General features: G+C 41.7%; 1 protein-coding gene across 1 annotated transcript; it reads left to right on the top strand.

Annotated features, from left to right (window-relative positions):
* The first annotated feature begins 264 nt into the window (after positions 1–264).
* npat (nuclear protein, ataxia-telangiectasia locus) lies at positions 265–11774 on the top strand. Its single transcript, XM_053422254.1, has 17 exons — positions 265–487; positions 1035–1153; positions 1249–1309; positions 2016–2088; positions 2207–2247; positions 2955–3167; positions 3572–3647; positions 3911–4034; positions 4608–4699; positions 4852–4933; positions 5042–5138; positions 5245–5361; positions 5856–7253; positions 7758–7858; positions 8386–8479; positions 8606–9975; positions 10829–11774. The coding sequence occupies exons 1-17, from the start codon at positions 451–453 to the stop codon at positions 10907–10909; spliced, it is 4176 nt and encodes a 1391-aa protein (XP_053278229.1). The 5' UTR covers positions 265–450; the 3' UTR covers positions 10910–11774.
* Positions 11775–12010: the final 236 nt, after the last annotated feature.

Genomic DNA, 12010 nt, shown 5'->3' on the forward strand with positions numbered 1-12010 from the left:
CCCGCCCCAAGAGTCGGGGTGAAGCGGCAACGTCATATCCAGGTCACGGTAGTAGGAAGCGAGTCCTTTCGCTTTAATGCTAACACCAAATCACACTTGCTGCCCTGTTAGCTGCTGTGCTACTACATCGACAGAGTGGCCATTAAAGTCGCATTCAATTAAAGTAACGCTAAACAGGCATAAGGCAGCGTGTGGGATGAAGTGTAGTTCGGTGTTTCTGAAGGGACTACAGCCACCAGGAATCCAAGCGGCACGTTACTCTAACACTTCCGGGGTATAAGTGATTGAGTTCCCCGCCTTTTGACTGAGCAGCAGTTCCTCTGGTCGTCCTCTGACACCGGCGGATTTACCTCAATTTGACGCCGGACAACGCGTCTTCGACATATTGTTTTACGAACATGTAGCTGGTTAATTCGCTTGTTCGCCGTCTTGTTCCACTAACGAGCAGACATGTTGCTGCCGTCGGACGTCGCGCGGCTTGTTTTGGGTGAGTCAAATACAAAGCTGTGTGATGCATTTGCGTGAAGTCTGCAGAATAGGAAGAGAAACGAAGAACTGACAACGTCTCTCGCCTTTTCCCCAAAGTGTAAAGCCCTTTACTGCGAGATGATGTTGTAGATAAACAGCTTGAATTCGCTTATGTTGTTGTTTGACGTTTTTATTGGTGTTCTGTTCCGATTCAAACTGTCTTTATAGGTCCTAGGTCATGGACTGAACGGTTTGGTTTTTGTTGTAGCTAACTGCCAGCTGTGTTGCTATTAGAGCCATTCTCCCCATAGTACTGTGCTTATGTCCACCACGATGAATACACTGCCCATGTCACAAAATCTCTATTTACCTGACTCTGAATTATGTCTTTTTGCTGCTAAAATCCCACTCATTGTCTCGCAATTTCGGTTTAAACAGTAGGACCTGAACGCACCATCAGCCAACAATGACACTAAACTGGGAACAGGTCCCCCAGAGCTTATACACGTATTTAGGACAACTTTTTTTCACTGTCTGAACTTTGTTTTATAAATGTCTTCCTCCAGGCTACCTCCAAGAAGAGGGGCTGTGTGCCACGAGCCAGGCTTTCATCCATGAGAGCTGCAATCTGAAGGAGTATGCTGAACACACCACACCAGATGGGACTATTCCTGCCTGTGTATTTGTAAGCATCTCTTTCTCTCTGATAAGGCCTCTCACAAATTTTTAACATAAATATGAAGGCACTGATTACGTGTACATGTTTTTGTTCCCTCACAGTCAATCTTTGGGAAAGGCCTCTCAACTATCTTAAATGAGTATGTGGCTGCCAAAACGAAGGGTGAGTTTACCCACCACTATCACCGTTAGAGATGAAACACCGTGAACCTTTTGTATCACAATGGGGTTACAGTGACCTAAAATATCACTGTTATTAGTGTTATTGTTTTATTGGTAATTGTGATGACAATGTTCAAAAAAGTACACATAGGTAGGGTTTAGTTTGCTAAAGAAGCTTGTTGGTTTGGATTGAATACTTCCTGTAATGCAGGTTGAAATTAAATCATAAATAACGGATTCAAATGTGCATGTAAATAACAACACAACCACTATGAGCTAAGTGATCTGCATGTAAGAACAATCCAACTATTTGTAAACAAATCAGGTGTCGAATGTTGATGACATAACATAGTAACACAAAACAAGCAGAGTCGGAGCATAGGCGGGGGGTAACAACTCGTTATCTTAAGTGCAGACGTCAACCCTAAATGTCTAAGAGTCAGGTCAAAATAACAGCATTTGCTGAACCTGTGCGATTTGGCAACAGTGGATGTTTACAGTTGCTAGCTATATTCAGAGCACTAGCAGCTAGGAAATCCCAGCAAATGTAGATTGAATTGGTGCAATCAACCATCACATTTTACCAGTGTATGCAGTGAAACCGGTAACTGTTTCATCACTAAATGCTATTTGTGAAATATAACATTTATTACTAGATTATTAAAAAATGTAACATTTATGGTTTCTTCTTGGGTTTCTTCTTTCAGAGTCTTGTCATGAGGTACCTGTGATGATGACCTCTTTGTGGAAAAAGTTGGATTTTACAGTCAACCAAATCAAGTAATTTCACTCATCAAGATTCCACATCTCATCACTGCAACTCTTTCCTAATGATAGTGGACTTTCAATTGGATCTTCATCACTCATACTGCTTCATTGTCCTCTCTCTTTCTTTTAGGTCACTGCAGAATTCACCAGCTGTATCAGCAAGTCAGAGAAGTGAGTGTGCAATATTTTTATATATATTTTTTTCAGGTTTAAGTTTGATTGCCCCTGAGAACTGTGGGGCACTGAGGGATAAGGCTTTATATGTTCGCCGTAGTTCTGCAATTATGTACCCCGTTCTCTACCTCAAAGTTGGTCCAGACTGTTTAACTGTTTCCATCAAAGAGTCATGGCTAAGCTAAGTGTGCTAGCATTATCCCAAAGCCCTCCTTACCTAGGTTTTGAGCCATTATGTTGGACAGGTAACGAACGATAGTGTAGAGCAGACTCCGTTAGGATTATGCATTTACATGTAAAGCTGCACATTTTGGAATAGCCTGACTATCGTCTTTCTATAGAAGCCTGTTGTCAGCATAGTGTTGTTTATTACAGTGTTGAATGTTGAAGCCTCCAACAACAGCATGCAAAACTTATCGACAAAAAAAAATTCACAAAATGTAAGAAACACTGGTCAAAAAATAATCTAAAGGGATAGTTCTCTGAAAAAGGAAAAGCCATTCATTATCTAGTCATACCTATGCCAATGAAGGGGTGGGTGAAGTGATTGAATCCACAAAACACTTTTGGAGTTTCAGGGTTAAACAGTGTTTCAGCCACATCCAAAAGAATTGAAGTAACTTGTGATACTTTTTTTAAATGTAATTAAATATCATAAAATCAATATACACAACATTTTAACTATTTTCTTTTATTAATTGCAGCACGTTCACGTGTTGGATTAGCAAACATGGCAAGACAGCGGGTCCTGACCGTATCTTCAACCGGTGCTGAAACAAGCTCCATCATCAGCCCGGCACACAGCATGTTCAGCCACTCAACCCCTGTGAGCTACTCTGCTCCGCACATCAGACAAGCTCTTGGCAGTGGCACACCCCAACAGATCCATGATGGCAGCCGATTACTGAGTATATCAAGTCAGTATGATGAAACATGTTTTTTATATATTTCTGTTGTACAATATTACTTTAAATTTAGTTTAAAGTGGTCATTTTACAAGTGTTTTTAATTTGTTATATTTGCCTCAGTCGTTCTTTGGGTAGGAATTTGAAAAATGGGCCATCTCATTGATTTTGAATGATGATGAAATCTTGTCCAAATGAATATATCTACAAATATTAACTTTTATTTGCTTAATCAATTGTCATTGAAGCATTCAAGCAGCTACTGATATTTTGTTGTTATAATGCCTCAGAAAAAGCTTATTTTTTAAGGGGGTTATGAATAGAGTTAGCAAAGCTGTGCTTGTTTTGGCACTCGCTATAAAAATGTCCCAAAGAATAGCTTTGGAGTGACGTGTGACCACATGTGTCCATTACAGGGGATTCACCGGTTCATATCATTGTGTCAGAGAATCGACTAAATCCAGGCCCAATGTCTCCTGGACGACGGAAATGGTAAGAATACTTCTTATATTGCAATTATTGTTAACCCCCTCTTATTTAGAATTCAACATATTCTTCCCACTAACTCACTGTGGCTTTCAATACACGATTAAAGTACTTAAATAGATAATTAAACAGGAAAACCTGACGGGAACAAAACTGCCACGAGTCCGAATGTCTGCTAGGATAATGGACATTTCTTTTGAATGGCATTTTACTTTTACTCTTGTTTTTCCGGTGCCTCATGCAGCTTAACATCTCTCCTTTGCCTTCAGGGACACACCCAGGAAGAGAGGTGGTGCTCAGAGTGGAACCAGTGGTCCTGGCCGATCTGCCACAGCTGTCAGTAGTGTCAGTGCTGAACCCCAGCCTGAAGAGGTTGTTAATGAAACTTTTCCTGTAGGTAGAACTGCATGCTTCATGTCTGATTTCCTCTCAGGTGCTATGTGTAAGGCCAACCTTAGCATTAGCAGACGTTTACTTACTCAAGCAGAATGTTCTGGACTAAGCATCAAATTTAATTCCTTTCCTCGCCAAGAGCTGTGGTTAGCAGTGGAGATCTTAACTCCTTTATTTGCATCTGCTGAAGTTAGCATGCTAAGCAGTTGGTGCCGGCCCAGCAATCTTGTCTCATCATTTTCAATAACAAGTCACTGTGTTTAAAGACACTCTCCCCTGTTCCTGGCAAGAACCGGTGTTCAGCGATGAAAACTAGAAAAATGCTCACCTTTTAAATATTGTTTTCAGGGATTTTCACTCACACAATATTCTTCATCTGTCTTGTGCAACAAAGCAAGTCGGAACTACCTCGATACTCTCACAGTTGTAGGACACTCTGTTTTCACTTTTTTCTCAGCTTGGTGATTGACTTGATGCTGCTGACACTTTATCAAATATTTGACATGCATGCTCTCTCTTGAAAGTGTCAATCAATTTACAGATTGAACAATATTCATTTGTTTCTCTCCACAGCAACTTGTGATACAAAATGCACGTGACACGATACTGGGGGACAGATCATTACAAGAGAAGCTTGCTGAAAACATCAACAAAATCCTTGCCAAGTAAGTGCTGAGTTGGAACCCAGCATTACCTCACTGCATCCGTATTAAGCCCATTTAAATTGATGGCTCATGATTTTATCAGTGACAATGACTGTCGGCAGGGTAAGGAATGGTTTTCACTATTTTCTTCTCTGTTCTGTCTGTAACATCAGTGAACCAACTCCTCAAACATCCAAGGCCTCTTCGGCCACAATGGAGACAGACCCGTCTATAGATGAAATCCTTGGATTACAGGTGCTGAAAAAACTATAAATACCAGTATCATCAAGCATAATCACTTTCTCTGTTCCTATTTCCCTGTGTGCCATCATATTATTTCTTGACACATATCCTCTGACACAGGGGGAAATCCACATGAGTGACGACGCCATCCACGACATTTTGGAGCAAACAGAGTCTGACCCAGCTTTTCAGGCCCTGTTTGACCTCTTCGATTACAGTAACTATGACCTTCTTTTTAGAATGAAATAGTTTGTTGTTCAGATTTTATGTTATTCAATTATGTAAGAAAGCACAATGGAAAGTTTTCAATCATGTATTTGCAGATAAATCCAAAATCCCTGATGGAGAACCAGGGGATGAAGATGTGAGCAGTAGTCCCGAAGAGAGTGATGCTGCTGGATCTTCATTGACGTTCAGACCCCTTCTGAGTGAGGGTCCAGGTATTATTTAGATTCAATAGTGCACTCTTATATGAAGACTACACAGATCTCATCACTTGGTCTTTAATCTCACACAGGTAGAGACAGGTTTTTGACTTTAAACATCATGTTCAGTTCAGTTTAGATGTTGTCAGAATTACTAGAACAACTAGAAGGGCACTCGGATAATGCATACCACCACCAAGGGCTAATGGCATATATCTCAATATTAACGTTAATCAAAACAGAACCTTCTTGGCAAAGGTAATAAATGTTGTATTAGAGGCTTACAGGCAGTGTAATGGTTCACCAGATCAATTATTCCATGAGGAGATTCCAACTTAAACATCTTTCAATTTGATATCAGGATTCACTTAATGTAATTAAGAATGCAATGGGTTTCCTAAGTTTATATGAAGGTAGGTATGTCTGCATAACATTTTCTTTACTCATAGAGGAAGTATTTGTGTTAATTGCTGATCATGATTTTTATTTTTGTATTGTTTATTTTTCAGGCACTACACAGATGGATATTAACGTTTCTGATACAAACCCTGTGACCATGAAGACGAGAGTTGGACAAGATCGTAGGACCAGGAAGTCTGCTCCTTCCACCTTGTTAAAGAAAACGCTTCTTGCCCCCAGAGGTAAAGCCTCGAGAATTGAGGGCAGTTCAGCCAGATTGTTAGTGAGTCATGGGGAGCAACGAGGAGTCTCACCTCCTGCAAGGAAGTCGAACAGAAAAGAAAGAGCCTCGCTCTTTAAAAACAGTGTTGCTGTTACACCGATGGATATTGATGAACCATTGAATACACCCCCTCCTCCTTCAGACAGCATGGCCTCTTCTGAGCCTGCCACAAAAGACAGCACCTTCACAACTGGTCTCTGTGAATCGGTTCCCTCATCGAGAGTCTCAACTGCACTTGTCGCATCGTTGGTGATGTCAACCTCTAATGTGGAGGAAAAAGAGGAGCATAAGCAAGCACAGCATTCTACAGAGCAACCTACAGTCCCTTCTTTAGCTCTGGGTGATCCGCCTGATTATTTTTCTCCTGTACAAGTTGAACTCACTCCTGTGTCAACTGTTGACCTGTCTGCTATCGCAGCTTCTAGCGATGGAGGAGACACTCATCTAGGCTGTACTCACTCTGTAACATTAGAATCTGCCTCCTCAAACGCCACAGTTACAGCTTTGCCTGCCTTGCCATCAGCTTCCCCTGTTGCACCATTCAGAGCAACACCTGACTCCCCCATGTGTGCCTCGGCCTCTACAACTCTCACAGCTACCCCGACCTCATCCACACCTGCCTCACCCACATCATTCTCCTTCTGCGCCCCAGTTGCATCAGCACCTGATCCTTCATCCACCAATGTCAACCCCCAAAGCAAGGCTGCCGCACATTCCAGTAATATAGTTTCTTTGAACATCATCATCAGTGATAGCCAGGATGAGGAGCTGGCCAACGACGCTGCCTTGAATCAGGCAATTTCCAGCATTTCTGGGGATAAGATGCCCACCATCTATCTTTCCTCTCCAGCCAAGTCCCTTGGATACGCTGGCGTCCCTGGCACTCCAAAGAATAACTTGGATGAGGTGGCACAAGCAGTTAGTAGTTTACAGGGCTTCGAGGCAACTGCTAGTCCTCTCACCGGTAAGGCTGTGGGATTGCTGGCATCTCCATTATCAAGGACATCGCAGGGCCATCAGAGCTACGTAATTCAACTGCCCCTGGACACGGCTAACCCTTGTCTCCCAGGAGCCACTGCCAGCTACATCCTTGTGACTGAACCCCCGACTGCAGAGGCTCAGTCCAGACGGTTGCTACTCCCTGCTGGTGTCTCAAAGGGACAGCCATTGCTTACCAACCAGTTTGGGGCAACTCCTTCAACTTATCCTCAAGGCTACTCCACTGGTAAGAAATAATGGAGTACAAGAGTGGCTCATCTAAAAAGACAAACGTTAATCTTGTTCTTAGCTTAATGAGATAAAATAAGATCCTCTCTTAGTCCCGCCATGGGGAATTTGCCGAGTTACTGCTGCAAAGGGATATTAAAACTAGTAAATAAGTAAACATACAAACAGAAAATCTCAACTGACATGTACAATTAAAAAAAATAATAAGAATCCTTGTTACTACCTGTTTTTATTACAGAAGCATAGATTTTTTATAAATATACCCAAAAATGCCCAGCTATATGCTGAAGGAGAAAGAAATTGCATTGCATTTTAATAAGAAAATATTTTGCAAGTAGTAATACTAATGTATTTTGGCTCCAGATTATTTCCTACAGCTCATAAAATGTCCACAGGTTTAACAATGAAGCACAGATCTGTGCCCATCTTTCATTGTGTTGTGTCTCTGATTCTCTGTCTACAATTAGTGTTGGTTAAAATATTCTTTGTTCTTTATGTGCAGGGTCAGCGCTCATCTTACCATCACCTGTTAAGCCCCTGATGCTTCCCATTACTGTTATGGGCCAGAACTCTCTGGGGAATGTCCAGATGGTGTCTAATCAGGTAACACAACTTTATGTTCCGTTTGTATGGTCTGAGTCTATAGGTATTTTGGGGTTTTACCATTTTTAACATAAAAGTTGTTTTGCTCTGTGGCAGAGATCATATCTGTATCATGGGATCTAATGGGCAGGTTTCCATGAAAACTACTACAGATGCTACCCAAAAAATAACTAATGCTATTTATTTTTTTGCTTTGCTCTAACAGTATCCCCAGATCAAACTTTAATAAATAATGTTTCCAAAAATCCACTGCATTGTGTGCCCCTCTCAAGTAATCTCCTTCAGAATTAGTTATGAACTTCTTAATCATATTTCTTCTTTCATTGTTATAAAACACTGAATATATTAATGAGCCAATGATATTTATACTCTGGGGGAAAAAGGCTCCATCAACAGTAAGATGTATATATATAATTGATAATTGTGTAACATGTGGACTGAAGCACAGTGTCACCTCAGGGGGTTTCCATTGGCTTTGGAGCTTATAATGTCCAGAACAATAACACTTATCTCTGTTGTATTATCAGCTGGTTGCCATACCAAATCCAGTGTTGGTACAGCAGCCAGAAACCGTCAGCCACAAACCTTCCACAGTGGCAGTCAAAAAATCCACAGTTGCTGGTAAGTTACACGCTAACTTGGAGCAGTAATCCCTGATTTAGTACATTCTTATGTCCTCAGTGTTGTTCTGCGTTGTGTTTTCATGTCACTGCTTTGCTGCTCTGACCATATTTCTCTGAATTTCAGGCAGTGAGGAAACTGTGGTGGGTGAAGTAATTCAACCTGCTTCAGGTGAAAATACAAGCCAGCAGGATGCAGCAAAGAGTTCCAGTCATCGTAGAATTTTATTTTTTGACTCTTCTGCAGGAGTTCAACTACAAACTCCTGAAACCACAAAAACCACTTCACCTGCAGCCCCAAATACATCTACACCAAGATCTGTCAAGCAACCTGGGAAAGTAAAAACACAACTAGCCCCTCAAATACGGCCTGCTATCTTAAGTGGCGACAAGCCCAAGAGGAGAATAGAGATTACCAGATGCTCATCAGATTCCCAGAATGTAGGAGGGTTAGTGAAGGAGGGAGAGAATTCCAGGCCTCAACAACAGCACCATAAAGGTCCTGTTAAAAAGAACTCTCGCAAACAAGATCATAAGATCAACAACCCAGAGTCTCGCAGTGCAAGTGCCAGCAGGGTGGGTTCATCACAGCCTGAGGCTTTGAAAAAGTTAGAATCAGGTAGAAGATCCAAATCTATTGAAAAGAAACACACTAATGATGATGGAGAAGCAAAAGCTCATAATTCACAGAGGTCAAGGATGTCTTCTGACACTGCAACGAAATCAGGAAATAGAAAGGATAAAGAGGAAAGCAGCAGGAAAGAACCTTCAGAAAAGGCTCTTGCTAAATCGCGAGAGGGTCGCACAGAAAAGAGGATTCCTTCACAGGAAACACCAAATGTGACAGCCAACAAGGAAAATGAAATTAAGGGGCGCGTGCAAGAGCAGCAACAGCAGTCGACATCTGCATCTTCCACATCAAGCGACCTCAACCCTCCAGCTGTCACTCAACCAGAATCTAATCCCCAGTCCAAGGCTACAAAAGCCCAGTCAAAGTCCTGCTCTCTGGCTAAACAGGCAGCTGAGATGCTGCAGGACATCCAGGAACTAAACTCTCCTTCCACCCCAGCCAAGAGGCCTGGAGCAAGTACCTCAGATATAAGCCTACCCAGTACCCCTGGGACCGGCTATAACCAGGAGGAGTCCACCGACACACGTCACAGGACTCCTTCCAGACAGAAAAGGGGTAACGATGGAGAAGGGCCTCAGAAGCGTCTCTTGCCCCCCAACACCCCGGATGTCCCCACCTGCAGCCCCGCCAGTGAGGCTGGCAGTGAAAACAGCATTAACATGGCCGCTCACACACTCATGATTCTTTCTCGGGCTGCCATCGCTAGGACAGGCACTCCCCTGAAGGACAGTTTGCGTCAGGATGGAGTTGGAGAAAAGTCACCCACAAGCTCAAAGATCTCTAAAAAACGCAAGCAGTCTTCTCCCACAGCCAGCACGCCTGCCAAGAAAGAGTCCAAACGATCGCCGGGCATAAAGAATGACCGGGTAGGTATAGTGCTAGGACATCTTGGTCTATATAATGGTATATATATATATATATAATGATATATATATATATACATAATGTAAGAATTGTGGCTCATGTATTAATTGTCATTCAGTTGAATACTTGATTGATTCTCTCATCTCAATTTAAATGTCATGCTGATGTAGGTGTAATTATAAGCAGACAGTAACTAAAACTCAAACAACCCTAAATTATGAGCCAGATTGCGCTTGCTCTTTTTAATGACAATATGCCCTGTCTGACAGGACAGTACATACTGATGGAGGTTAAGTTTAGTCTTTCAGCTTTGACCTGCGCCTGACTAGAGGAGTTTGATCACACAGTACAGAGTAGAATCACTTTTAAAGACATTCAGGTTAGGTGTATAGCAATCTTAATTACCTGAAGGTTTGAATGTGTCTGTTTAACCCCTCTAACATGATCCATCCTGTCCCCCCTGTATGTCCATTCTGTCCTCCATCACCCTGAGCAGGATTAACAGATAAGGATTAAAGTAACGACATGGCCATTACTCTGATGCCACCATCAGGCAAATCTTTATAATTCTTTCGACCTACTCATAAAAAACAAAGACGAACTAAATAGACTCCTTATTTGTATTAATTCATCCACATGGAGCTGGAAACATGTTGTTTGGCCTGTTGATAAGACCCCTGTTTAATCAACACCCTCTGGGACAGTTGGGGTCCTTGCATATTTTGGTGTCAGGGGCTGAAAAGTTTGGGAACCCCTTTGGTAAACAGCTAAACCGCCTCATCAGTGGTATTTATTTGTAGAGTTGCGATACATATTTGTATGAATGTAGTTCTGACTTTTGCTTTAAATCTGCAGGAGAAGAAGAAAGTCGTTGATTGCTTTCCCCACGACTTGGATGTGGATAAGTTCCTGTCATCGCTTCACTATGATGAGTGAATTCCGACACACCAACGAGGAAGGACTGCCCTTTTCACTACCTGCTTAGGTTACTATCCAGGAATAGAACAAGCCATCTGCTAAAATAGTGCCTCTGGTTCTTATTAGTAACCTTGCCGGAGACCTTATAAGCTCTAATGCCGCCTGCTGCCAACGAGGAACTCTGATTCTGCTGGCTGGTTTCCAGTGCAGGCAATCGACTTAACATCCTGTTAAATGCAGCAAGGCAACCACGGCACGGTGCTGTACTGTTTATCCTCATGTTCGCTTCATGTTTTAATCACCTTTTTTATTTACTACAACGAAACAATTACACATTTGTCTCTGGGCACTTTGCCATAAATGGTGCTGGTTGCTTAAAATAAGTGATTTAAAACGTTTCCTTGGTCAATATTTGACCCTAGCGGTATATATGTGAAACATTTTGGGGAATATGTCGCTTCCTTTTATTTGAATAACACTGAAGGAAAAAGTGTTCATGATCAGAAATGTCTGACTAACTGAAGAATAATGTTATGAATGTATATATTTTTTTCTTGCATACACAAGTATTGTATTCCTTTTTTGTTTGTTGGTAGAATCAGACGCATACTTTGTAAAAATGCAACTGTGCATCTTTGCACTTTCAGGCTTCTTTCAGTGTTGTAATAAAACTAAGATACGGCCTTGTGTGTTTTTCCTCAGTGTAAACTTGCTGGACCTGTTCAAAAGTACATCTTAAAATGAAAGCACTGAACCTCCAGAGAGCTTATGTAACATGTCATGTACTTGGCAAAAGTTTGTGAATTTTGTGAAGCCAATAGGTCACATGAGGAATGGAATAGCACCTGAGAATTGGGGATTAAATGGTCACATGTGGCTTAAATTGTTTGTTGCTCACTGTCTCCATATCACAGTCGTCAGCTTTATTCTGTAAAGTTGTTTTTTTGTGGCTCATGTTTGTGAGATCTCCAAAGCATGCACTCTTGATATGTTGAGGCTTCTGACCAATGTCACATGATTGACATGAATGTGGACACTGGGACTGAGCAACAATTCTAAAAATATTAGCAGGAGAAGTTTCAACTTAATATAACTATTCTTTCAACACTTTTTAAAATA

This window comes from Pleuronectes platessa, chromosome 5 (assembly GCF_947347685.1).
Source record: "Pleuronectes platessa chromosome 5, fPlePla1.1, whole genome shotgun sequence".
NCBI lineage: Eukaryota > Metazoa > Chordata > Actinopteri > Pleuronectiformes > Pleuronectidae > Pleuronectes > Pleuronectes platessa.